This window comes from Oryza brachyantha, chromosome 2 (assembly GCF_000231095.2).
Source record: "Oryza brachyantha chromosome 2, ObraRS2, whole genome shotgun sequence".
In the NCBI taxonomy this organism is placed as follows: Eukaryota; Viridiplantae; Streptophyta; class Magnoliopsida; order Poales; family Poaceae; genus Oryza; species Oryza brachyantha.
In genome coordinates this window covers 19,801,587-19,829,011 of record NC_023164.2, presented here as the reverse complement: position 1 = coordinate 19,829,011, position 27,425 = coordinate 19,801,587, and the positions used below count along the sequence as shown (strand labels likewise).

General features: G+C 41.9%; 4 protein-coding genes across 5 annotated transcripts; 3 read left to right on the top strand and 1 right to left on the bottom strand.

Moving 5' to 3' along the window:
- Nucleotides 1–461: 461 nt before the first annotated feature.
- Nucleotides 462–5,754, bottom strand: LOC102707287 (anaphase-promoting complex subunit 8-like). Of its 2 annotated transcripts, XM_015834190.2 has the most exons (5): nt 5,537–5,754; nt 5,088–5,457; nt 1,687–2,937; nt 1,229–1,360; nt 462–1,142 (listed from the first exon to the last, which is right to left on the bottom strand). In XM_015834190.2, the coding sequence occupies exons 1-4, from the start codon at nt 5,623–5,625 to the stop codon at nt 1,271–1,273; spliced, it is 1,800 nt and encodes a 599-aa protein (XP_015689676.2). In that variant the 5' UTR covers nt 5,626–5,754; the 3' UTR covers nt 462–1,142; nt 1,229–1,270. The 2 variants fall into 2 exon arrangements, with proteins under 2 accessions (XP_015689676.2, XP_006648903.2); XM_006648840.3 differs by having other exon boundaries at nt 462–1,360.
- A 2,551-nt stretch (nt 5,755–8,305) lies between these two features.
- Nucleotides 8,306–14,316, top strand: LOC102707007 (ceramide kinase). Its single transcript, XM_006648839.2, has 13 exons — nt 8,306–8,506; nt 9,335–9,493; nt 9,621–9,788; nt 9,896–9,988; nt 10,161–10,253; nt 10,788–11,049; nt 11,132–11,158; nt 11,271–11,355; nt 11,754–11,903; nt 12,318–12,419; nt 12,492–12,878; nt 13,386–13,452; nt 13,535–14,316. The coding sequence occupies exons 1-13, from the start codon at nt 8,411–8,413 to the stop codon at nt 13,670–13,672; spliced, it is 1,827 nt and encodes a 608-aa protein (XP_006648902.1). The 5' UTR covers nt 8,306–8,410; the 3' UTR covers nt 13,673–14,316.
- A 1,684-nt stretch (nt 14,317–16,000) lies between these two features.
- On the top strand, nt 16,001–17,400 carry LOC102706729. The gene has a single exon (XM_006648838.3). The coding sequence runs from the start codon at nt 16,146–16,148 to the stop codon at nt 17,073–17,075; it is 930 nt and encodes a 309-aa protein (XP_006648901.1). The 5' UTR covers nt 16,001–16,145; the 3' UTR covers nt 17,076–17,400.
- Nucleotides 17,401–21,090: 3,690 nt separating this feature from the next.
- Nucleotides 21,091–24,334, top strand: LOC102717868 (putative kinase-like protein TMKL1). The gene is made up of 2 exons (XM_006647562.3): nt 21,091–22,122; nt 23,425–24,334. The coding sequence occupies exons 1-2, from the start codon at nt 21,465–21,467 to the stop codon at nt 24,003–24,005; spliced, it is 1,239 nt and encodes a 412-aa protein (XP_006647625.1). The 5' UTR covers nt 21,091–21,464; the 3' UTR covers nt 24,006–24,334.
- Nucleotides 24,335–27,425: the final 3,091 nt, after the last annotated feature.

The following is a 27,425-nucleotide window of genomic DNA, read 5'->3' as shown; positions in this document are numbered from 1 at the left end:
GTTTTACAGTGAACTTTCCAGATTCAGGATGAAGTGGGGTCAAACAAATTCTGATGGCAGGCAGGATCATCTGACACAACTGGAGTATTATTATACCAAAATGATGATGCAGTGATTAAAAGGGCATATAATAATTTTGAGGCCAAAGAACACACTCATGCAGCAGGTCGGTTCTTGTAAACTAAGGAGGAACACGTCATGCTTAGGCAGTGTTCCGCAACTCTAAGTTAGACCTCTCTTTTTTCGTACGCACGCTTTTTAAACTGCTAAATGTATATTTTTTACAAAATTTTTTTATAGAAAGTTGTTTTAAAAAATCATATTAATCTATTTTATATTTTTTTAATAATTAATAATTAATTAATCATGTACTAATCTATTACTACGTTTTCCACGCCGAATAACTAACCCATCCTCACCTCCAAACGAATGCAGCCTTATAAGGATAGAAACGTCTGAAGGACCACACATGTTAATATATGGAACATACAAATATAGTGTCGCTATGCGTACTAGCAAGATAATTAATCCCACGATTCCAATGGTGTTACATCAAGTGGGGCAACCAACAGTGATCCTTGCCACAGCCCACAAGCAAATGATAGGTCCGAGACACATGATAAATTGACAAAACTGAAATTATAGTAAAGAAAAACATCGACAATTATGACAAGCTAGAATATGAGATCTAGAATGCAGACAGGTCAAATCTTCCAAGATGCCTATATATGCAAGCAACTCCATGGGAGGGCAACACAGACCAAAGCAATCAAGTGAAAAAAACCGCAGGAGCAAAACACAGCAGAAAGCAAAGCAGCAATGCCGATAGTCGAGCTAGCGGTCTTTATCATTCCAATGACCCTCATTTTTGCCCCATGCCGGCGCCTAGTGTTACTAATTACCAAGCTTCAGCAACTGGAAGCGATCATGATGCACACAAGGTCAACAGCTCCAGCAATATGGAGCCTCCTGGCAAGGATACAAGCGATAAGGATCACATTATGAAGCTTGGAAGTGGCTGCTCTGCTGGTACTGGAGATACTCAAGAGTACCAGTTTCGTCAGGTGGGTGGCCCTGATAGATTTCTTTTCCTTGCCTGGTTTGGAGTGAGTGATAACCAACACCCTTTGTCCATGAGTATTCTGTATTATAGCAGTTCTCTTGAAACGGATGTGTATCTTTCCTCAATGCATAAAAATGGAGATAAGAATATGCACATTTCACTTACCACCTTAGTTTTCCAACTAAATAACTTATCTGTGAGTCAAGTTTACATTGCAAAATGGTCGATATCCATCAGTGGAAGTGCTGATTGTGCTCTTTTTAGCCCTTGCAAAATATTTTTTGCGGTTTCCCTTTCCTGTAAATATAGAGCATAGAAGTTGTAGTGAATCAGAATAATCAGAAAAAACAGATCAAACAAAGATTGATTATTTATGAATGAAAAACATGGCCAGTTCCCACTCTTAGACCCCAGAGTAGAGCAAACAGGAATGCTTAACAAAATAAATCAAAGTGAGTGTTTATTGAATTAGTTGAGGTCTTTTGAAACTAAACATTAGTAGATAAAAGATAATTGCTCATGAACACGTTAGCCCATGGTAGCATCCTGGATTTAAACATTTTGCTCCATTCTATCTTTTGTTCTTTTCAAAAGTAAAAGATGGTTTCTGTAATTGAACTTACTGGACCGGTGTAATCCAGGAGCCTTGTGCAATAGTGCTCTGCTTCCTCAAACCTGCCTATGCTCTTGCAATGCTTTGCAAGGAAAAGCAGAGCTTCAACAAAATTTTGACCCTGCCTTTCCTCAACTTCCATTCTCTCTAAATCCTTCTTGTAGTAAAATGCAGCCTCCTCTGATTGTCCAAGCATACCATGTAACTTTGCTAGCTGGTGAAGTGCTATTCCTTCAGTATCATTATTATTTGCAGACCTCTCGTAGCACTTGATGGCATCTTCAATCATTTGAAGTTGATCGCTTTCATAGCACTGAGCCATAGCATTCCAAAGCCGAGCATCATTAGGTTGTAGGTATGATGACTTACGGAAGTAATAAAGTGCATAAAATGGCATTCCCATCATCTCATAGATCTGACCAAGACCATACCAAGCACGATAGTCTCTGGGATTTATATCAACAGCTCGCCTGTATGCATCAATCGCAGCAGGTGTATTTTTTAGCTCAACAAACTCATGTCCCATAAGAGTCCAAGCTGAAAGATACTTTCGATTAAGCTTAAGTGCCCTCTGAAAGTACAAAACTGATTTTTCATGCTGCCCCTTCAAACTGTAGTAATTTGCGATTATGCAGCATGATTCTGGGCGATATTTATCTGTCAAAAATACTCTGTGAGCAAGGAAACTTAAAGCGGTTGAGCTTTCTTTTGCATACAATAAATTTGAGTAAACGTCCATAGAATCCACACGGAAAGGATCGGTCCTAAGGAGTTCTTCAAAAATCATGTCAGCTTCATCGAGGTCTCTCATGCTATACTGCACGGTTGCTATTTGGGCCTGAATGTAGTCACTGCAACGGAAGACCCCCATTAAACGTTCATATCTTTTCAAAGCTTCTTCATGCATCTTTAATTCCAAATGTGCACTAGCAAGGAAGAAATCTTTCATCCAGTGATTCTTGAGATTTAAGTTATTCAAAATATCACTACTAGTGCAGAGATATTGTAACTCTAACCAAGCGCTCCAGTTCCAAGGGTAGTTGTTGACAGATTCCACCAGAACTGTTCTAGCTAGAGCTTCACTGCCTTTATCACGTAGAACAATGCCATACAAGTACAAACTAAATGAATCAATAGCACCAGTCCTCCGATGTGTTGAGAGCTCTCTCTCCAATGCAACTAGTTCCTGATTAACAACATTGCTTTTTCCCAGAGATCCTTCAAGCTCGACTGTTTCTTCCTCTTTCCGCTTCTCTCCAGCCTAAAAGAGAAGATAACTATGATCACCATGCATGTCGAATTTCAAAATTCTAATCAAACTATCAAGCAAACAGGAGATAGCTTCCAGTATTTGCAAGATTAGATAAACTGTACAGGAAGATAACCCGTTTACAGAATTACAGGGTCATCCTTCCACGAATCGGAGTATGTAAAGATAACCTTACCAAACACCTATTATTTTCATTAATATAAAATGTCATGCATAGCTGTTATCTAACCCAATACCCAAGCATAGCTAACCGAATGTTAGCTAAGGGACATTCTAAAATTCTTAGCATCTACTACCTCTGTCCCAAAATATAAGCATTTCTAGGTTGTTTGGGTTAAGGTTAAGAAGAAAAGACTGTTGTGCCCGTTAATAAATAAGGGATGGATGGGGGTGAAAGAGTATGTGTGTATAAAATAAGAAGAATTTCAATGGGAAGTGATTGATGGGACAATTAGTACTATGAAAAGTACCAGAAATGGTTATATTTTAGTAAAAGATTCAAATCCCAGAACTTACATTTTAGGACAGAGTGAGTAGATTTGAATTTCTTCCAAATGGTGGCACTTTGCAGATATAGATTTGTAAGAAATGGGTTTTTGGATATCTTCCTCATTGCCAGTTGGAATCTTTGGAAGCAAAGCAACACAATGCTTTGAATTTCCAGGGAGTCATGCCTAGTGTAGATTCTTGGTTCTCAGCCTCCAAGACAGATATTCTTCTGCATAGTTGCAGAATAAATCATAGTTTATCCTCTGTTCTTCCTCAGTAGCATCTTTTGTAATGATATGTCTCCCCTGTTTTATTTTGATATATATAGAATTTAACTGCTGGGCACTCTGCCTAGCAGTGTTCCCGGTCAAAAGAAAAATCTTAGCATTAAAATGTATCCCCATATATGCATGGGGGAATTTGCTAACCTTACACGATCCAATAAGTTTAGGGACTAGTGTATAGGAATGCAAACTGATGCAAGATCGACCCTACAACTGTACATCAGTACATATTAACAGTGCAAATTGCAACTTAAATAAAAAGCCAGCTAATAAAAGGACCTGCTAAAATGGAAATCAGAATGGTTCTAAATTGAATACTTCAATACTGGCCACTATTCACTAGTGGCACACTCCATTTTTAGCAACCAAAAGCAACGTAGCCACAAGAGCACAATTATATACTCTGACATCCTATAATCCTGTTTTTAGCGGATCTCAAATTAAATAGCAAAGAGGAAAAGATAAATCATTTATAGGGGTCCTCAGCCCTCCTTATTACATCAGGCAATCATGTTACTACTATATGTTAGAATCTTATCAGCCCTTACATCTCAATATTAGAATATAATGATTCAAAACCTCATTACAACAGAATCACTGTGAATTACTAAAAATACATTCCTGCGTGCTATAAATTTGTCTAATGTTAAATATTGCAGCAAACAAGCATCTCCCACTTAGTACAAGAGCAATTGAGCATTTCTGTAACATATGGAGAGGGCACCAAATAACTATGAACAAAGCAAATAAGCAACAGTTATGTGCAATAAAGAGTTTGACATTTTTTCAGATTCCAGAAATTTTACCAAATTAGGGTTTAACCTGCCCGTAAATCACTACATCATTATACCATAAGGGGTCAATTAAGACACAAATTCTAGCATCTCACCCTGCCTTCAGTAAAATCCCACTAAATCTACTAACTGTTGTTACTCCATTCAGACATCAAGATACCTATCGCACGTTCAAATCTGATGATTGGCAGATTATTGGCCCAGATTAGTCGCTCCATGCTTCTAAAAAATACAAGTTCTCAATAAACATATGTCTACTACATTGCTTAGACCACTTGTTCCTAGCTACTATTTCGTAAGTTTATCTGTCAAAATATTAATTATCACATTAATTAGGTGCATTATCCATTTCATTCCATCAGACAATCATCGCTTCCAAACGGGGCCTAATCAGATGTTTTACAGGTTGAAAAATGTGAATTGCTCTATTGGCGAAATGCAGCCATAGAAATTTGCAGCGGATCTAGTGAGACATTTCCTCAAACCACCATTTGCTCTAATAAACATCTGCAAGCTGAAACACGCCTGCGATTCTGCGAACACCAAAAGAAAAGGCAATACCATCCAAACTCACCATGTAGAGGGCATAGCACCGAAGGAAAACGGCCTTGCGGCCGGTCTGGCCGCGCAGCACGTGAGCGGCGCGCCGGTACTCACGGCAGTCGAAGTAGGTCTTGGCGAGCAGGTACTTGTCAGCCCCCGCATCGAACGCGTCGTCGTCGGGGATGGGCGTGCTTACGTACGAGACGCCGCCGAGCGGCGTCCCGGCGTCGGCCGCGCCCCCGCCCGGCCGGAGGCGGCGGCGGAAGCTGGACCCGCCGCTGCGGTGAAGGTGCAGAAGGCGCCCGCCGGATGCGGCAGAGCCCAACGAGGATGGGGTGTCCATCACCACCGACGGTGACGGTGTGGCGTCCGGCTCGATGCCGACCAGCAGCTCGGCCGCCCTGCAAGGAGGGGGAGGAGGCGGCGGAGATCATGGTTAGGGTTTTGAGGGGCCCGGTGGGTTTTAGGGGGGGCGCGTACCATTTGGCGGCGGAGTAGAGGCCGCGGTCGCCGAGCTGGCGGACGGCAGCTCGGAGCTCGACGCGGTAGGCTTCCTTGGTGGAGGCCATCGGCTTGCTCCGGGTGGTGCGGTGGCCTCCTTGGAGCAGATCGGCGCCGGAGGAGCGCAGGCTTTGAGTTTGAATTTCTGCGAAGGGGCGGAAGGGGAGGAGTAGGAAACTAGGAACCGCCAAACCGGGCCAGGCTTACGCGGACAACGGAATTTGGGCGTTTGGACTCGAGAAAATGTATGAGCATCGCCAACCGTCTTATATAAAGAACCCGTTCTAAAATTTTAAATATCTTCGATAGACTTATCAAATGTCTCTTCAAGCTAAAATTTTAGTAATTTGATCTTAAATTTACCCTTCAACAAATTAGTTCACACAACAGGTTATCCAAAGTAGTCCTCCTACTAGCCAAAGTTAACCGGCCAAACCAAACTTACCATTTCATGGGCCCTACACATGGGCTCACACAACACATCTCTCCTCCTCTCTACGTCTCTCTCCCTGCTCCTCCGTCCGTCACCGATGCCAGGCCATCGCCATCACCATCGTTGTCCATCTAGACACCGCCGTCTAGATCTGTAGCCCAAACACCGTCGTCGTCCAAGGTCATCGTCGCCGCTGTCTAGACTAGTCGATCAATATTTTATCCATTTTAGCGATCAATATTTAAATTTTAAATTAATTAAAATTTCTCTTTAAGTATTTGATTAACTCGAATCATCAGCACGGTTGAAATCACAAAAATTGGTGTGCCTATACTATGATGTAAAATTTAAATGGTAGGAATGATTATATTTTGAAATTATTCGAATGATTGAAATTATATAAATCAGTGTGCATATATTATGATACAAAATACGAATGATATAGGTATTTATATTTTGAAACCGCGGGAGTAGAATTTTGTCTCAAAATCATCCTCCCATAGCATCTTAGTCACTTGCCCGAAATTTGAGTATCCTTCTCGCTCAGCAAAAATCAGGAATTGAGTGGATTATAAACAGAAGCAAAAGTAAAAAGACGGGGATGGAAGGTAATAAAAAAACAAATTCATTAATGGGTAGGATTATTATTTTCTCCGTATAAATTTTAATAGAAAATTGTTGACTTATTGTTGACTTTTTGACACATGTACGACTATTCACTTATTAAGAGTATTATATAAATATATGAAAATATAAGTTATAATTAAAACATATTTAATAAAATAACATAGTCACAATAAATACTATTTATGTGAATTTTATTTTAAATAAAGTCAAAGGGCAGTAAACGTGTATGAAAAAAATCAACAACTTCATCTATTTCAAATTATAAGACTTTCTAGATTTATCTAAATTCATTCGTGCATTGATACATATATTTTGTATATGTTTCTAAATTCATAAAAAAAACATATAAAAATCTTATCCCCTCTTCATATATAGTTCACTCATAAAGTTGGATTTCTACAAGGTCACGTCATCATAAAATTATAGCCATTCAATCAAAGCTGATCAACTTTAGATTTATCGTCATGTGTACATGGATAATTGTTTTCGGTCCATTAGATCTACTCATCCTACTCAACCCAAAATCCCACCATGAAGACATGCTCCTCCCACCTCTCCGCGTGACTCCTCCCATCAATCCACGTAGCTCCCCTCTCCATGCTGCCAACGTCGGTCCCCCTCACCTACTCCCCCCGCCCTACGGTTCTCCTCTTCCCGTCGCCCTGCACCAACTGCCAGCAACGCAATGTCTACACTACGCTGCCGTCCATGGATGAGGATTCGTCTTCGTGTCGGGCCTCTCGCCTCCCCCCGCGTGGCTCTCCTCTCCCCGTCAGCACATCAGTGGCCTTGCAAAGCATCACACACATCTTTAAGGCCATTTGGAGTCCATGCCCAGTTCAACATAGAGATGCACTGTAGAACGCCTACATCCCTATGTCATTATAAATTGATCCACCCTCAAACATTTTTATTCACATTTAACTCCAATCTAAGCCAAATATCATTCATCATGCAGTACGCCAACCACTCTTGAGACTAAAACATCTCCAAGAATCCAAGACCATCGAATCTCGTCCAATCTAGCCTGAATACAACTGAGACATTAGCGACTACCGGAGATATGTATTTGTTCATTGTGTTTGCAATCCATTGCAAATTCAAATTTTTAACTGATGCTATGGTTCTCATTACAAGTCTAAAACTGTACGCATGCCAATCATTCATACTAATGTTCAAAATTTTAAATTTTCTAATATGTCTGTAGCAATGTGCAGGTATCAACTAGTTATAATATGGTACGGATATAAGACCCCGTTTAGTTCCCAAAAATATTTAGGAGAGGCGTCATATCGGCACGTATGATCACATATTTGAAATATTAAACGTAGTCAAATTACAAAACAAATTTCATATTTTGCCTGAAAACCGTGAGACGACTTTTGGGTCTAATTATTCCGTCATTAGCAAACGTTGGTTACTGTAGCACTTATGGCTAATCATGTACTAATTAGGCTTAAAAGATTTGTCTCACGATTTTCCCTATAACTATGTAATTAGTTTTAATATTTATTTATATTTAATGCTTTATTTAGATATCAAATATTTGATGTGATGTTGGTAAGAAAAATTCTTGGACTAAACGGGGCCTAATACAAGCCAATACCACATCCGGTGGCACGGATGCAATTTTCTCTTCGTCAAAAACGTGCAGCCAGTGGAAGCAGCCAACGCGGACCCAAGCGCGCAAGAACTGAAGAACCCAACTGAAAAAGGAAAAAAAGGCATTCGCACTTGCTCCTCCGGTCCTCCCTTCGCACCCGGAAGGCCAGCACCAGTAACGGGAAAAGGTCATGCAAAGCGACGGTGAGGTGCTCTTCCTGGACGGCGTCGGGGAGGTCGCCGTGGCCGTCGGCGACGAAGGCCTCTCCTTCCAGCCCCTTCACCAGGTACGCACCCGCGCTGCCGCCCATCTGCCTCTCTGCGCACTGCGCTCACCGATCTTGTCTTAGATCCTGCAGATTTAAGTGGGTTTTTGACAGGTGTTTGGAATAATTGTCCTGTCTTGGCTGACTTGTGTACGATAGAGTCAGGAAAATTTGTAGCTTTAGGTCTTGAATTGGAGAGACAGCGGGTAGATTGGGAGGCGGAGACGATGAATAATGTGCAGTGTGCTGATGTTAGAAATTTACAACAATACTGTGCCCTGTTAGAACTCTGAACATAGGTCACTTGTTCACTATTTTAGCATCAACAAGTATCAGGCGATTCATAGAAATCCTGGTTAATTAAAAAGATGTGAGGCTATATGCATAGAGGACATGACAATTTTGAAGTTCCTGTTTGGAATATAAATAGCTAGCCATTGTGGATGGTGAATGGGTGCATGACTCTTTCTGTGAACAGCATAAACATATCTTTTGAAAGGGATAACGTCGTTTTATGTACCCAATCAACAAATAGGAACACTAACAGGGTGTTTATGATTTGTGAAGCTATAGTTTTTTCCACCACAACACAAATTCACCATTGGATGACATCGTCAGTAAAGAGCTCCAAACTACAGCCCATCGTCAGTAAAGAGCTCCAGACTAATAGCCAGTGTGCAAAGACATAATCATTGAATATGACATTTTTGACATTCATTTAACTCCTATCAGCAAGGATAGTGTGATTTTTCTATTTCCTCAAGTCTTACATTCTGTACTCACAGAATCTATCAGTTTACTTTTACCATGCGCCTGTGTGGTTTCTGCTCATCATGCTACACATTGCAGGAAGTGAGTTCTTCATGTTTGTCATCTATCAGAATGCAGCCTAAGTTGGAAAACAAGCTTAAGTTTTCAGATGTTTATGCTGTAGAGCTGCTTGATGTGGGTCCTCTGTATGGACCTTGGAATACAAAAGCTGTTGTTCAAGGCAAGAGAAATACTGAGGTTATAACAACTGTTTATTTACTTTGCAGACTTCATTTTCTGTAATATCCGTGAACACGTTTGCCATATGAAATAATGTGTTATATAAGCTCTTTCAGATGAAAACAAAACGTTGTTGCTCATGCAGATGAACCGATTTGTCATTCATTCAATCACAAGATCAAGAAAAAGACCATCTCCATGGGTACCTTGTGAATATATTTTTGGTCATAAAGACTTGAGAACCTGCAAAACTTGGGTTGAGCATATGAATGTGTGCATAAGTAAGGAACAGGATAGGCCCAAGAACCTCATGGTAAATAATATGTGTTTTTCTACTCCCTGACATAGCATTTCGACTCAGACATATCGCTCAACTTTGGTCTTATATTCTTGCGTCAGCTAATATTTCACACATTGTAGGTATTTGTCCATCCATTGTGCGGAAAAGGTACAGGATGTAAGAATTGGGAAACAGTAGCTCCATTATTTGAGCGGGCAAAAGTAAAGACGAAGGTAAACTTCTGCGAATGGAAGTATGAAAAGCTATAACAGTTAGAGATAAGCATATAATATGTACGACTGATTTTCTTTTCTGATGATTTTGTGGCATTAACATTATAAGTTTGTTGTTGAAGAACTCCTGAAAGCTTCAACTCCTGATCACCTCATGTGCACATTGCTTCAGGTGATAGTCACAGAGCGAGCAGGGCATGCATATGATACTTTAGTATCTTTATCAGATAAAGATCTCAAGAAATTTGATGGCATAATTGCAGTGGTATGTAAATTTGAGTTAATCTTTTGTTCTTATTCGTTCAAAGGAATGTTCTCCCAACTCCCCTGTATTATAGGAAAGTACTGTGATGCTTATGATCACCTCTTTTTGACAACACACAAAAGGATTGTGTATTGTTCCATTTGATATTAAGCATCGCAATTACAAGATGAGTGCTAGGCCATAGATCATTTAGTTATGATCCACAATCGGCTGCATCTGGCTACAAGAGCGTGTTTATATTCTACTAATTTATTGTTTCTTTTTTAAAAAAAAAATACTTCAGGCTAGTCCTAGTAAAAGTATAAATCTTGGTTAAATTTCATGGAGAACTGGAGATTACTTAGTACATGCCTGAAGATTTTATATGGCTGTATAAACCTTTCACTAATTGCTGCTAGAGAAACAGACAAAGCTTTTATTCTTTACTTTGCGAGAAAAAAATTCCCAGTCTTGATCCACTTTTCAACTTGTTCATAAATCATAAACACACTGAAGTTCCTTGTTCTACTCTGATATCAAAATTGTACATTTTAGGGTGGTGATGGTTTATTTAACGAAATTTTGAATGGGCTACTAAGTACAAGGCACATCAATTCATACCCCCCAACTCCAGAAGGCTTCGGATATTTCGGAAGCAACATGAAGTGCCAAGATCATAGAAATAATGATCTAAGCAATAGTATGTCCACAGGAGATGATGCAAATGCCATCTTCTCTGGAAGTTCTAACACACCTGATGACCATGAGCCCCTTCTTTCAATCGCACCATCGACAGGATTGGAAATTTTGTCATCAAGTATGTCTTTGATTTCACATCTACCTCATATTATACAAAGAAAATTCTCTTATAAGTAAGTTTTTGTGTTCCTTATTTTCAGATTCTAGTGATGAACCATGCAATGAAGGTCAGTGCATAATCCTAACTCAGTCTTCTGTGTTGTCTTAAAATTGCTAAACTTTAAGGGTTACTGACTCACGTAGAGTTCCTATTTCATGTTCCACTTTATGCTACTGCAGTTCAGGTGCCTTTGGTCTCCTTTCCAAATAATTGGTTTAGGCTTGGAATAATTCCTTCTGGCTCGACAGATGCTATTGTTCTCAGGTATTGATCAATTATTTATCTATTCTTACTGATTTTTATTGCTAGGATTATAACGTTTATTTAACCTTGGCAATTCAATTCTGTTAAAAACTATAAATATGTTCCATTGCATGCAAGTTGATTATGAACTTATGATCCTCTATCATGCTGGACAGTTTATGTTCAATAGTGCCGGATATTTGATAACCCACAAACCTGCTAAAATAATATCAAGTTGATCCTTCGACGTTGGATATTTTCTTCTATCAATCTTTAAATCTGTTGAACTCCAGGAGCACATGCTAATATTAACCATTTGCTATCTTGTGATGACAAAGATGAGTTCAATGCTGCATACAAATTATTGATCATCACTTTCAGCTCTTTTGTGGTTGTTGACGCGCTGTTGGTTTTTGCAGTACAACTGGGGAGCGAGATCCTATGACTTCTGCTCTGCTTATTATCCTCGGCAGAAGGATATCACTTGATATAGCTCAAGTTGTCAGATGGAAAAGTAGCCCATCAGCTGAGATTTTACCAACGGTTCGTTATGCTGCTTCATTTGCAGGGTATGCTACTGTCTCTCAGATATGATATAAAGCTAATGCTTATATTTATTGGGAAGGGCATCATGAATTTGATATCTGATCACATTTATGTTATATGTGGCTGTGGCATTGTGCATTGCCAGCATAGGCATCCTGTGGCAATGTTAACATCAGCCCATAAAAGGGCTTAAAGTTGTGGATAAATATACAGAGCTTCAACCTTCAGTTGAAGTCACTTTTGAAAAGTTAATGCAAGCTAGATTGTTAAGTTATTAACCTTATATCAGTCTTTTAGGAAACATATTATTTCCTTGTTTCTTCCTGCACATCACAGGCAGTCATGGATTGCATTGAACATATATTTTGGATATGACCATCTGCAAATTTCCTCTTCTGCATAGCTGCTGAAACCCAGTTGTTTAAATCTGATTACAGATATGGATTCTATGGAGAAGTTATAAGGGAGAGTGAAAAGTACAGGTGGATGGGCCCTGCGCGATATGACTTCTCTGGAACCATGGTGTTTTTGAAGCACAGGTGATTAACAGTGAATTTGTTCTGGTATCTACCTACTCATTTTGAAATTAACAGTCTCTAGTCGTTTTTCAGATCTTATGAGGCACAAGTGGCTTTTCTTGAGAATGGAAACACTAATTCACTTACAGCATCGGCAGAGAACAATGCAAGTGCGGTCCAAACACTGCAGTATCATCAAAATAGACACCACAAAATCATCTGCCGAACAAATTGTTTTATATGCAAAGGAAGCTCAGCGTCTGAACACAATTCAGAAGATGATCTTTTGGACAGTTCCAGAACACCTTGTGAGAATCCAAAATGGGTTTGGTCCAAGGGGCGTTTTCTCAGTGTTGGTGCAGCTGTAATTTCATGTCGTAACGAAAGGGCCCCTGATGGTCTAGTGGCTGATGCACACCTATCTGATGGTTTTCTTCATCTTCTGCTCATTAGAGATTGTCCTCTTCCCTTTTACTTATGGTGAGAACTCTGTTACAAGAGGTCCAGCTTCTCGCATGGTATACTATGTTGGAAAGGTGCTTTTCAGCAGAAGATAAAAAGTTAACTTACCTTAGGAATGGGAGTGGGTCAATACATGGATATCCATTAGCCCAAGCTAGCTGAACTAAGAGTCACATAAGTGCATGTTTCGTTGATTTAGTTGAACTAAAGTGGGTTAATGGGTATCTATATATCGACCCACCATCCCTGTTGACCTATTTTTAGACTGGTTGCACTCGAGTAACTCAAGACCATTGCATAGATATTGTAACTCGAGTAACTCACTAGAGTGAACATCACTGCACAGGTATCACATGTGTCACAGAAATAGGAATGCAAAAAAAAAATGACTACTATATTTCCACTTTTATGTAGTTTACACAAGCTAAAGAATAATGCTAAATTCACTCAGAAATCAGTAGATTCGGTAATTATCTCCATTTGTCGAGTACTCCTATGTTCTTACGCGTCCTGACTTAACTGTAGGCATCTAACACAATTTACCAAGAAGGGCTCAGATCCTCTGAGCTTCAAGTTTGTCGAACATCATAAGGTAACATTTTCTTTTCTTTTCCTTTTTTCTTTCTTTTACTTCCATGTTACAATATCCAACCATGATCTTCCGATTTCTGCAGACAGAAGCATTTACTTTTATATCGCCACATGACGAAAGCGTCTGGAACTTGGACGGAGAACTTTTTCAGGCCTCCGAGGTATCTGTCCAAGCCTGCCGAGGCCTTGTCAACCTCTTCGCAGCAGGACCGGAGGTTTAAAGCAATGCGCCATGAAGCTGTTCCCTGCAAAAGGCCCATGCTGTACTCCTGTATGCTGTACTGTACAGAGGCCCCCTGGTCGGTGTGCTGAAGCTGTGTTTGTGGAGAAATGGAAAATATAGGTCCTCCAGATTATGAAGCGAAGAAACCTGGGCTGCTTCAATTTTGCCACCGAGAGTAGTTTTGGTTAGAAACAGCGAAATGCTGTACTACATGCTGCTTGATCTAGAAGTGATTCCGATGTCCGGATGGAGTAGTGTGAGCATCTTTGATGTACATCAACACCTACCCTGGGGCAACAATAATATTCTTGGTTGAATGGTTGGTGGATCTGCAGATGGTCGCAGTTTCGTCCACCTTGGCATAGCTGCACCGTGCTCCGTGTGCCGGCGGAGCGTCCGGGTCTCCGGTTGGCCGTGTTTTCGGCTGCTGCTGCTGCTAGATGGCTTCACACATGGGCTTGTAGACAGTAGACATAAGCTTGTATTGAAACAGAGTGCTCTTAACTTGTAGGGCTACGTTATTTTTTTCATTGTCAAATCTGGATTATCACGGACATATCTTCTAAATTTCTGAACAGTCTGTTTTGTTAAAAAAAAATAGGCAAAATTTGATATGGGGCATCGAAAAAACGTGTAATTAGCCAGTGGACACCGTAAGATCACGAATTTGCTGTAAGACATCACAAAAATATGGTAATTAGCTGGTAGACATCCCGACCATTATTTTATTAATTTCGGAGTCAAATTTTAAAAATGGCGAGATTGCCCTCAGTGGCCGGGTCACCGCCGCCCTCGCCGTAGCTGGGTCGCTGCCACCACCGCCTGCTCAATCGCGTTGTAGGCTAGGATTTGGGTGTGGTGCAATGTCAAGACCGACTGGGTCTGGTTCTACCGACTCGGCATAACAGGTTGGCCACCGAGGGTAATCTCGTTATTTTTAAAAATTTAAATTATGAAATTAATAAAATAATGGCTAGAGTGTCTACCAGTTAATTACCATATTTTCATGGTGCCTTGCAGCAAATTCATGATCTTACGGTGTCTACCGAGTAATTACACGTTTTTTATGCCCTGTAGCAAATTTTGCTAAAAAAAAGAATAGAAAAACTTCTGATCTGATATTTCTAAAGTAAAATTTTAATGTTACAGTAATTAATTCGGTCGTTCATTTTTCTCAAAAAATTCATCATAAAATCAGATACTCAAAAAATTATCATAAAATCAGATAATAAGAGTGTGTAAGCTTGGATTGAAACAGAGTACTCTTCACCGGTGCCTTTCCCTCTCAATTCGGGTCCTACCTTGATTGATCAGTGTGTTGAGCAACCGGGAGTCCGGGACTGCCCAGAGTACAGCCGACTGAAACAGAGCATTTCATGGATCCACTGTAGGAACTAGGCGAATAGTACTTCTGTAATATGCACGTCAGCAGCAGATCAGCCAGACTAATTTTTTTTTTCAACTGCGAGGGGGCGACCGGCCGTGCGAATCATTGCGGCGAGCCCCGGGGGAATGATCGCCAGTGATGGCGGGTGTCGGCCGCCACGGAGCAAAGACAAAGCGACCGCCGCGACCGACGGTGTGTCGGTGTGCCTTTGTAGCCAAGCGTGTAAACTTCCCCTTAAACCCGACGAATCGCCGGAGTGGCCCCCATGCCGTCGTGGCCGGCGTCGTCTTTCGCTTTGCGCTTCTCTCGAGAAATCAACCGGTTCTATCTTTTGTCTTTCTCACAGAACAATCGCCCCTCGCATGCCAAGATCTGCCAAAGAAACGATAAAAACAATGTGCAAAAGAAGTTTTGGTTAGCTTTATTAAAGTTCCATCTCCACATTTTCGCTTATACTTATGTGCAAAATTTAAAGTTTTAACATTAAATTTAGAGTTTATTTTAGATTTTTTTGTCAAGGTTTATTTTTCAGTATTGGTTTTTAGCTCACTAATAATAGGTATATAAAATTTTTAGTCACAAATATACCATTCGGCAATCCTTTCTTTCAAGCGAGGGATGAAAGAGATTTAATTTATTGACACCTGTAAGATTGATGTTCGATTATTTGACATCAGGACTCACCGTCATCGAGCTAACTCATATGTCATATATGACGAGTGTCGACATAAATAATTGAATAATGAAAAAAAAAATCAAATTATCAAATTTATCAGCCGGATACAGTAACAGTGCCGTGTGGACGTGATTAATTATGCCAAAGTGACCACGCGGACGAGAAGAGCAGCCTTCCAAAGTTGAAACCGCGACGTGATTTTTTTTTTTAATTCACCGTTGCTTTGCAGCCAAGGCTTAGCCGCGTGCGTCTCCTCGCGGCAAAGCAAGGGATCCCGGAACAGTAGCAGCAGCTCGACCGGTTGCCGCCAAAGCACGGCGACACCGGCAACCCCGGGGTGAGTCGTGACGCGCAGACGTACCACCTTCTCGATCCGCGTGACCGCGCGCGTCCGCGGGCGAGCTAGCAATGGCCGCCGTCGACGCAGCCGCAGCGTCTCCCAGCACGCAAGCTATCCGTGTCGTGGTGGCGAACGGGAAGCGGGCTTCCTCGGCCCTCGTGCCCGTGGCCGTGCTGCTCGCCGTCGCCGTCGGGGCCGTCTCCCTGCTGCCCTCCCTGGCTCAGGCGGTGTGGGAGGTGCCACACCTGTTTCTTCTCGGTGTCGTCATCTCCTACGGCGTCTTCGCCCAGAAGAACTCCGCGGGTGGCGACGGTGGCGATGGTGGTGGCGGCGGTGGAGACGGTGCCCGGGCGTGGAACTCTCGGTACCTCGCCGACGATCCCCTCGTCGTGGTCGCCGCCACCGACAATGCGGAGAGCGACGACGACGGCGCGTGCGGCGGGAAGCCGCTTTCCTTGCCTGTGCGGAGGCTGAAGCCACCGCCACCGCCGCCGGCGCCGGCGCTCGAGGCCGAAGCCGGCGGCGACGCCAGCGACGACGACGGCATTGGCGCAGATACGGACAGCTCCGCGTCGACGGCAGGGTTCTGGGGCGCCGGCCCTTCGCCGCCCTCTGTTCTCGACGCCGTCTGCAGGTCCCGGAAATCCACTGCTGCCACGACGGATCAGCCATCCACTACGTCGAAGGGCTTCCCGGATTACGGTTCCCCGGTGCCTCCCGGCGACCATTCGTTCAGCGACGACGGCCAAGTCACCGACTGGGACGACGACGACGACGACGCTGACGACATGGGCGCGTCGACGCAAAGGACGACGTCGTACCATGACGACTACAACGGTGACTTCGCCAACGACGACGGCGGCGACATGTCCGTCGACGAGGAGCTTTCGGAGCTGGCGGCCAAGGCGGCGCCGGATCAGGTGGAGGACGAGGTGGACAGGAAGGCCGACGAGTTCATCGCCAAGTTCAGGGAGCAAATCAGGTTGCAGAGGTTGTAGGCTTGCACGTAGCCGTCGACGACGACGCATGCGTACGTGCATGCATGCGCCGGAGTAAACCCATTACACGTACGTGCCATTACGAATGGACGATTGATCATGACATGAACCTGTGAGCAGCTGATTTGTTCATCTGTAAACGTCATGTTTCTTGTATCATTTTTTCTCACTTAATTGTTTTGTTTTGAGACCCTTTTTTTTGTGATTTGATGCCGTTAGGAGCCGGATAAAAAAGGTTGTAAATGAACGGAAAATAACGTTCTTCCAATGCATCCATCGTATAGCTGCGGCCTTTTTCTTCTCGCTTCTGATACGGAACAACGAGTTTTACCGAGCAAAAGGGTCAAGGCGCCTTATCTCTCCACGGTTAAATCACCAAACTATTTTTCTGGAGTTTTGGACTTTTCTGGAGTATGGTATGTAGGACTAAAGTTAATACCAACGAATCATATCAAATAGTCGAACTATATTGCATACAGTGCCGACAAAAGAACCAAATTTCATCTCGGTGCAATTTATATCTATTGCTCTTAGAATTCAAATCCCTCCATAAAAGAGAATTCAAATCGTATTTTTCTTTCCAAAAATAAAAAAATCCCTAACTGATATAAACCATTCACGACATAATTTTAAGAATTTCTGTGATGATTTCTTGGTGAGCAAAAATGTGGCCATCTGTCCTTGTTTAAGAGGAACAAGTATGGTGGCCCGCGCATATTGCTCGGCTAGTATCGTTGTAGTTATATAGGGTATCTTATCTTGATGATAATTAGTTTTTAAGTATTAATTTGAATTTAAATTTTCTAAATTATATATTTTATATGAAACCTTATTTACCAGTATTCTAAATTATACTTATACATAAACTCTTTTCTACATAATATTTAATTTATAATTCAAATTTTAGATATTTATAAATTGTATTTATATATTGTCGTTTTCTCCTAATTTTTTCCTAATTTGTAAACAAAATTTTAGTTATTTCCAAATTGTATTGATAGATGGATTTTTCCCTCGATATCAATTATTTTAAAATTTTTAATCGAGATTTGAATTTTTCTAATTGTATTTACACGTGGACTCGTTTTATTTTTCTTTATTTCTAATTCTTAAGTTGTATTTATAGATAGACTCTTCCCTCAATATCAAGTATATTAAAATTTTTAATCGAGATTTAAATTTTTCTAAACTGTATTTATATCTGGTCTTTTTTTTATAGTATGCCGTGCTTAGAGTCCAGGGAGAGCCTACGCTTGATTTCCTTCCTTGTACCAAAGGAATTTCATCTTTCTCTTGCCGATCCCAGCCCGATTGATTTCTCTTTTTTTTCTTCGATTAATCTCAGAATTTTTAGCCCGTGAGAGAAAACGTGGAGGTTTCTTTTCCTATTACTTTATATATATAATAGATTAACATTATACTTTCGTGTGTGTAACTTGTCTCGTGAATTATCTCTAGTTCAAATTTCTGATCATGTTATCTATAATTACCCTTTCATCCTCGCATTTTTCTTATTTATTGAGGAGCACTAAAATATTTGCTTCTCAACTTTAATCTATGCTAAATAAACTAGAAATGTTTATATTTTGGAACAAATAAAGCACTTATTGGATATTATAGTGTTTGTCCGAACAAAAAATAACAACAATCATGTGAGGATATATATTGTGCTATATCTTTTTTCAATGGATTGATAGTTCACCTCCCTCTAATCATACTAGCTAAATACATACGTTTTGCTACAGAGAAATGTGAATTATACACATATTAGTATTGTTTAAAACTTGTATTTTAGAGAAGAAAACAGAACCAGGACTATTATTAAATATTTTTTATATATAAAGAGATAGTTGGTAAAACAATATATAATATAGTTGTTGGATGATAGGCTCGTGGTCACCACCATTACCATTCTAGCCGTTCTCCGAACCCAATCTATCCACACTCTACTAATTAACTGACTCCATCTGTGGATAACATCGTTAGTTCCATCCCATGCTTTTTTTTGTTTTTACTTTTTCCTAGTGTTGACATTGCAATGACTCCATCCTTACCATCCTCCCCAACACGAATCCTTCGAACCAACCTAAAAATTGTCGTTAGACAATCCAATTACCTAGTGACTCTAGTAATACTACAACTCATCTTATCACTATCTGTGATGAGATTCTCTGACGTAAAGTCAGAGAGACCCAGAGGTTGACATGTGGACCCATATATAGTGAGGCCCACGTATCAGTGACAACGTTCCTCTGACTTTGCGTCAGAGGAACTACGTTCCTGTATACACCACCTACCTAGCTTAAGAGGCAGGCAGGTTAGGAGCTGACAATGATGCCAATAATGATACCTAACGTAGTAACCTAATTCAATAGCTTATTAGAGTTAAAAGGGGGGAGTTGGGCAATATGCGAATTAATCTTCAAATGAATAGATGTATGAAGTACATGTCCACATGTTGTTTAGCAATTATAAATAACTATTGGAGCTTTATCCGACGATGATTGTTCGAAAGAAAAACAATCGATGGAAGTACACCGATCCCTTAATATAATTTATGTACAGTATGCAGGCATCAACGAAATAAATCATTATGGAGAATTTGCATATGTACATACAACGAAAGTCTGAAAGAGACTGTTTATTTAGAGTTTGGACCAAGATTACTTATTGGTAGCAGTTGCTAAAAGTGAGATGTGATGGAAGGTTTCTGCGTTCAAACAACGTAATATAACGCATCCATGCCCATCGACTTTGTACCTCATGCTTCATGAGGGAATACGATTGTACAACAACAAGATAGAAAAGACTGATGTGCTGCATCTCTTGGAAGCTAGTCGGACGCGCGGGCCTGGGCAAATTTCTTTCATCGTTTTGCAACTAGGCAGGTATCTTACGGATGAAATCAACACCGTTCGATGAGATCTACTCTGAGAATTGCACCAAATAACACTATTACATGACCGTTTGTCATATTAAAAAATTATATAATTATTAATCTTGTTGTTATGATTTGTTTTGTTATTAAAGTTACTTTAAGAATAATAGATAGTTTTACATATTTACACAAACTATGGAATAAAACAGATGTTTAAATATAGATATAAAGTCCACAGTATCAAATAAAAAAATAAAAGTATCAAGTATAGTATAGAACAATAAATAAAACACTGATCTCAAGGCTGAACCCAACAACAATGGGGCTAGGTGCGCATTCTTTAGCCAGTTAGTTCCACCCAAAACGAAAATGATTAATCAAGAATTAACTATAAAACATTGAAAAATATATTTATTTGATTTTAAAAAACTTCTATAAAAAAATTTCTTATGAAACATATCATTTAGTACTATAAAATGTGTACTAATATTATTAGGTAAGTACGGGCCTATGTGTCAGTGCATTGGAAAGCTGTATAGCTTGCAATCTTCCCTCGATAATAAAAAACCTAATAAAAGTCTATGAAATTTTGAGGTTTTAACGTGGGACAGGAGCCGATCCCAAGTGAAATTTTATTTTATATTTTTCAGTTGAAGCAATAAATTTGATCAAAAGTTAATCAAAACCTGGCAAAAACCATCACACGCAGGTGAAGTTTTAACCCTGCTATCAGTACACGTTGCAGTTGACTAGTTGGGTGCGCGAGTAGTTACCGAAACGGCTAAACAGAAACACCCACCCATGTAAACCACGGGCCAGCCACGAGCAGCCAACCACGGTTGGTGCCGGTCCCTCCCTCCCACGCCGTCCTCCCTCCCTGCATGTGTCTCGTCTCCGCCACCACCGCCGTCCCGGTCCAATCCAAGCCGAAGTGTCCAACGCCGCGAGCGCCCCGATAGATATAGGATACCTTCCACCACTTCTCCGGCCCCGCCCTCCCTCCCTAACCGCCGCTGCCAATTTCAACGGGTGAAATTTGCCCACTCGCCGTCTCGTCCTCCACAGCTGCGTACTGCTGCTGCTGCTGTACCTACCTACGTACTACTACGTGGCTCCAAAAGAAAAAGGCGAAAAGGGCCATGGGCGGAGCGGAGAGGAGAAGAGGAGCTCAAGGCAAGCTGGACTGAAAGGAAAAAGGCCAGCCTCGCCACTCATCACACTCACACCCAGTCGTCGTCGTCGGCGTCACACTCCCACAGTGATAAAGAAAAGGGCGAAAAGCCTCGAGACGACAAGAATCTCAAGCCACCACCTTCTCTTCTCTTCTCCTCGCCGCCGCTGCCGCCTTCCCTTCCGTTCCCTCCACCCGAGGGGAAAAAGCAAGCAAGAAAGCAACTTGTGCGGAGCAAGGCAAGGCAAGGTGACGCTTTCGTGTGCAGCGGAGTGTACCAGTACCGCCGCCGTTGGCTTCCGCCTCCGTTTTATCCAAGAATCAACGCGGAGGAGCGAGCATGGCGGACGCGGATGCGGCCGCGACGGTGCCGCCGCCGGGGGACGAGCCGGAGGCGAAGGGGAGGAGCAACTCCATCCTGCTTCCCATTCTCGGGATACTGCTGGTGTACCTGCTGTACCGGTACCTCCGCCCGCGCCTCCGCGGGCTGCGGCTCGACCGGTTCACCTCGCGCCTCCCGGCGTGCCTCCGCCGGAGCAGGACGGGCAACACCATGCTGCCGTACTTCCAGCCGATCGCCGACCGCCTCGGCGCGCTGCAGCCGTACCTTGCACCCATCGCCGACCGGCTTGGCGTGGGCGCGCAGAGCGGCGTCGGGCCCCCGTACGGCAGGGCGGACGCGCTCGTGAAATTCCCCGGCGGGGAGGCGCTCTCGGTGGCCGCCATCCTCGAGGCCCCGGGGGAGGTGGTGGCCAAGTCGTCGCACAGCACTCTGTACCGCGCCGCCATGCGCTCCGGGGAGGCGGCGGTGCTGCTCCGGTTCGTGCGCCCCGCGTGCGCGCTCAACTCCGAGGAGGCCTCCGCCGCCGCGCGGCGGGTCGGCGCGGTGAGCCACCCGAACCTCGTGCCGCTCCGCGCGTTCTACGTCGGGCCGAGGGGGGAGAGGCTGCTTGTGCACCCCTTCTACGCCGCCGGCTCGCTCCGGCGATTCTTGCAAGGTTCGTCTACATGCATCTCTGCTTTTTACCTGCCTCGTCCTAGTAACAAATGTGGAACCTTTTCCTCTTCTCCTTCTTTCTCTCGTTTTCTTTTGCAATTTTAGCACTTCTTTGCGGTATTTTTCTTCAATTACTAGCTGCATTGTTCAAATATAGTTTACTATTTACTGGTTATACTATTCGGGTATGGGGATCAAGGTCAGAGTTTTAGATTCAGAGATCTTGGACCTGCATTTTATAACCTTGGGGAGAAAATTTCCACGTACACCACGAAATGTTAGGCCATGATGCATGCTGCAATATCAAGTGTCGTAGTAATCTGTACTGCAGAGTTGCATCAAAAGCACGTTGGCTGCAATGCAATGTAGATATCGATACTAAACTGCCTGTCCAGGATGTATATCATCTTCATCTTCAGTATCTACCAATGTGAAAACTGCAATTTTTTCGCTGTAAAAGAGGTAGTGCAATTCCATTTTAAAAAGCAACAGCGTGCTTTTAAATGCCAAAACTCGCATGAGAGTGAAAGAATATAGCTGGAAATGAAGTATACTTGTAAGGTGCAACAGATCTATCAAGATTTTGTTGCAATGCAAAAGGCACAGTGAAGTTTCTAGGAGAGTTTGAAGACAAGAAAATCAGTAGGACAATCGGTTTCAGTTTTCAGTGATTTGAGTCGAAGTGGAATGGTGCACTGTGCACAGTCATGCTCGGACATCGAAGTGTTAATTCTACTCTATCTCTTGCTAGATTGTGGCACAAAGTATTTTGTCAACTCTTGTGGTGATGACCTTTTCCTCTTGTTTCGCTTGAAACTTGACATGGCAGTGTACTGGTGACATGGTCCTGAGTCCTTATGTTTGTTGAAGTCATTAGTTAACCTTTAGCTACCATAATCATTAGGACACAACAAGTTCCCTGTGTTCAATTAATCAGTCAGGCTTTTGAAGAAAGGCCCTTTAAATACAAGTGCTGCTGCTTCTTGATTGAAGAGAAGAGCACACATTTATATATTTGATATTTCAAGTTAACTCCCAGAATTTTGTAATGGAGTATTTTCAAACCACCGCATTTGTTTCCACCTCTTCAAAAAAAGTATCGTTATACTATGTTGAACCTACATCTTCAGTAAATTATGTTGAACTATCAGTTTATTGAGCTTATGGATGAAAACTCACTATATCAATTGATGATTGAACTTTGGTTAACAATAGTGATCAATAAGGTTTTTATTAGGCATCTTATGGCATTCATTGTGACTGTAGCTAACCACGCACTGGTTTTCTGTTGCTATTGAAACAGAGGGAATTGTTGAGTCACAAAGATGGAATATAATTTGCAAGCTCTCTATCAGTATTGTCAAGGGACTGGATTACCTGCATACAGGACTGGAGAAACCAATCATTCACGGTAACCTCAAGACGAACAACATTCTGCTCGATGCTAATTACGAGTGCAAGATATCAGACTTTGGCCTCTACCTTCTGCTGAATCCTGCTGGTGCCCAAGAGATGCTTGAAGCTTCAGCAGCTCAGGGTTACAAGGCACCTGAGCTGATCAAGATGAGGGATGCCACTAGGGAGAGTGATATCTACAGCTTGGGAGTAGTTCTGCTTGAGATGCTTGCTCAGAAGGAGTCAGCGAACGATATCACGCCAAACCCTCGCGACATCCTATTGCCTGTCTCGTTCAAAAATTTGGTTCTTGAGAGGAAGATTTCCGATGCATTCAGCTCCGATCTCGTCAGGCAGAGCAAGAAGTCAGGGAAGGAAAAGAATCTGAATGCATTCTTCGAGTTGGCAACAACTTGCTGTAGCCCTTCACCATCATTGAGACCCAACACGAAGTATATACTCAAAAAGCTCGAAGAGATAGCAAAATAAATTAAAGTGGGCAGGTTTACCAGCTTGCTATTTAATCAGCTTTGCATTATAGCAGAGCAACATATACAGCAATGATGAGTGGAGCATTTAGCCTGGCCAAGGCTATGAACCTGCTGAATTTGTGCTGGATCATAACCAAAGAGCTGGTATAGCCTTGAGATGAACTCAGAGGAGCTCGTCTGTACATGCACGCTGGGGGTACTCTAGGATCATTGTTTTTTCTTGTATATTACCTGAAACCGAAAAATGTAGAGCTGTTCATAGATCAGTGTACCCCTCAAGAACTGTAACACACTGTTACTGGAATGTATATGTTGTACTTTAATGCATGAGAACACTCCATGTGGCTGGAATGTTCGCCTCCTTACGCCCTGAAATATGAAATTACTGTTGAGATTACGATGCTCCCACCCCTCTCGGTGCATGTGCGTGTGTGCTGCGTATACTGACAACCACAGAAGGTGATTCCCTTTCAATGGCGCCATTGGCTCCTTCCCTGTGCTGGTCCTTGCAAGGTTGGAGATTTGTCATTATCAGTAAACAAATAATTCACTCTGATAACCCTGTAACTAACCCACGATGGTTCGTCGTTTTTGATAGCCTGTCTTAGCGGCGTCTAGTCACTCGTACACTCATACTCCATGGTTTAACTATGTGGTTTTCTAGATTGCTCACCAGTGGCCTCAAACCGATCCCGTTTCTTTCGCCGACACAAGGATACATGTGCGATCATTACATCTTTTCTCATCGTTCCATTTCGAAGTTAGCATCACAGGCGGTGATCGAAAAAAAGCCAAATAATATATTTATAAACAAAAAATAATTTATAAATAAAACTTTTACATATGTATTCTTAGCGATCTAAAAATAAAATAAATGCTAGAAAATAAACTTCGGTAAAAATTTTTAAAATAAACTTTAAATTTAAGTCTAAAATTTAGATTTTGTTTTATAAACATAATTATAGACGAAGAAAACCAGCGTGACAGAATACAAACATCCAAAATACTCTCCCCGTCTCTGATCTGCTGATGGGTACAGCCGTACAAGCGTACAGCCCGGAGTATTAATACTCCCGTATTAATATCGGCACGCATCGCTACCATTCGATCCAGATTTCGATCGACGACATCTTCTTCTTCACTGACCAACATAGCCTTTACTTTGTGTCAGAATCAGGTTGGTGTGAGTGCTAGGAGGTGTCGTAGATGTGCTAAACTTTTTAGTCTCATGTCACATCGATGTTTGGATACTAATTTAAAGTATTAAACATAGACTAATAAAAAAATAATTTTATAAATGAGAGCTAATCCACGAGACGAACTTTTTAAGCCTAATTAATTCATAATTAGCAAATGTTTACTGTAGCATCCCACAGGCTAATCATGGATTAATTAGGCTCATTAGATTCATCACACGAATTAGTTCAAGATTATGAATGTGTCAAACATTTCGATGTGACAGTGACTAAGAAAAATTTAGTCTTTCCAAAAAAAAAAAAAGAGAAGCCGGGTTGGTGAACGACGCACCAGAAGGCCGCGAATCATGCGGTTTTTTTCTTTCCACCGGGTTCGCCACCGCGTCTCGCTCACGGCGGGCCAGACCCCCCACCCCCATCCATCATCACCCCCACGGTGGCGCGAAAGAAAGCGCGCGGTGCACGTGAGCGAGGCCTGTCCCGGCGCAAACGGAAGCAACGCAGCCTCCAAACTCCCATGGCCAGTGCTAGCCTCCTGGCCCTCCTCCAAGCTCCAACCGTGGGCCGGCCGAACGCATCGACCGTCCTCTCCTGCGTCTCTAATTCCAGATCTTGTCTGCACGTAAAGATTGCCATGAACGGACCTGTCTACTTGCTACCTAGCCGTGAATCCATGGTCGATCTGTATCACACCATCTCACAACAACAGGCGTCTTTTTGCTTGGCGAAGGAAAAAGGCAATACAATATGTAAAACAATTTATGAAAGTAACTTTCATATACATGTTCTTATCCGTCTAAAAAGTTAAGACTAAAAAATAAACTACAATAAAATTATTTTAAAATTAACTGTAAATTTAATTTAAATTTTGGCTTACAAAAATAAATAAAAACAAAAATCATCTCTTAAAATTATTTTTCCTCCGTTCTACATTATAAGACTTTCTAATCTTAACTAGATTCATATGTGTAGAAATAAATCTAGACCCCATATAAAAACATATATTAATAAATTGATAAATCTAGATAAACTGAAACTTTTTTATAACATGATATCACGGAATAGATGAGTACTCAACAGAGCCAGTAGAGCCAGTAGTTACTGCCAGCTGAGCACTGGTACTCATACCGTATTGTAAGAGCATGTACAATAGCAGGCTATAAGACAGCTATGAACATATTTTAAAGAGATAAGAGATGAGAGAGAAGAAGAGTATGCTATTAATTTATAAATTTATAGCCAGCTGTAGCACGGACTCTAATACATAATGTGTGTATGACATGTGGGATATGGTAGTATATATTTTATAGGCATGTTGTATGAGTTAGCTATTAAATTGACTATAGATGGATTAGAGTTGGCTATTCTATTAAACTTGCTCTAAGTAAGTGGCAGGTTTAACCACTTGCAAGTGGCAACCTGTGGCGATAGATATGATATCATATGATGCAGGGTACCGGGCAGAGATTAGGTGGTGCGTGCAGTGCGGGCGTGGCCTGGCCGCGCGCGACGATGATGCGTCGCGCATGTGAGCGGCATGTGGTAGGAAGGAATGAATTGATTGCTACGCGCTGGTACTCCTTCCTGCTGCTGCTGCTCCTACCCCTTCACGATTCGCTGCGCTGTGGCTGTCGCTTGGCCGGTGTCGCACTGTTGCTGCCCGCACCGCAGCTGGTACGCGTGTACGGGCGTTAAGTTGGATAGAGCGGCAAGTACCGGAGTTAAGTAACTTAAACTCTGTACCTGCACTGCACGAACTAGTGTATTATGTATAGAACGTACTGCAATTCTGCAATTATCGCTGTCCCAGAATTATTAAGTGTGAAGCTGGTACTGATGTTATTATAAGCCTTTGGGAGCCAGCAGCCCAGCATCGGACGTACAGTACACACAAAATCGCCGTGTTCTAACTGTCCATCATTCAGGGTGTGTTTAGTTTATGAATCAAAAATTTTTAGATGTCACGTTGAATATTTGACTTATATATTGAAAGTAGTTTTCGGACATGAATGAAAAAACTAATTTCATAACTCACCTGAAACAGCAGGACAAGTCTTTTGAGCCTAATTAATCCGTCGTAGCATAGCACATGTGAATTACTATAGCTCTTATAACTAATCATGACACTAATTAGGCTCAAAAGATTCGTCTCGCGGTTTCTCCCTAACTGTACAATTGTTTTTTTTTACCTATGTTCAGTGCTCCATGCATGTATCGAAAGA

Excerpts from the sequence above, each read along its gene's own strand:
- LOC102707007 (XM_006648839.2), top strand. The coding sequence starts at position 8,411 with ATGCAAAGCGACGGTGAGGTGCTCTTCCTGGACGGCGTCGGGGAGGTC. Across the intron at positions 11,356-11,753 it reads ACAGATGCTATTGTTCTCAG|TACAACTGGGGAGCGAGATC; the intron begins GTATTGATCAAT and ends TGGTTTTTGCAG. Across the intron at positions 11,904-12,317 it reads TATGCTGCTTCATTTGCAGG|ATATGGATTCTATGGAGAAG; the intron begins GTATGCTACTGT and ends ATCTGATTACAG.
- LOC102706729 (XM_006648838.3), top strand. The coding sequence starts at position 16,146 with ATGGCCGCCGTCGACGCAGCCGCAGCGTCTCCCAGCACGCAAGCTATC.
- LOC102707287 (XM_006648840.3), bottom strand. The coding sequence starts at position 5,625 with ATGGCCTCCACCAAGGAAGCCTACCGCGTCGAGCTCCGAGCTGCCGTC. Across the intron at positions 5,458-5,536 it reads CTCTACTCCGCCGCCAAATG|GGCGGCCGAGCTGCTGGTCG; the intron begins GTACGCGCCCCC and ends CCCTCCTTGCAG. Across the intron at positions 2,938-5,087 it reads GGTGCTATGCCCTCTACATG|GCTGGAGAGAAGCGGAAAGA; the intron begins GTGAGTTTGGAT and ends CTTCTCTTTTAG.
- LOC102717868 (XM_006647562.3), top strand. The coding sequence starts at position 21,465 with ATGGCGGACGCGGATGCGGCCGCGACGGTGCCGCCGCCGGGGGACGAG. Across the intron at positions 22,123-23,424 it reads GCTCCGGCGATTCTTGCAAG|AGGGAATTGTTGAGTCACAA; the intron begins GTTCGTCTACAT and ends CTATTGAAACAG.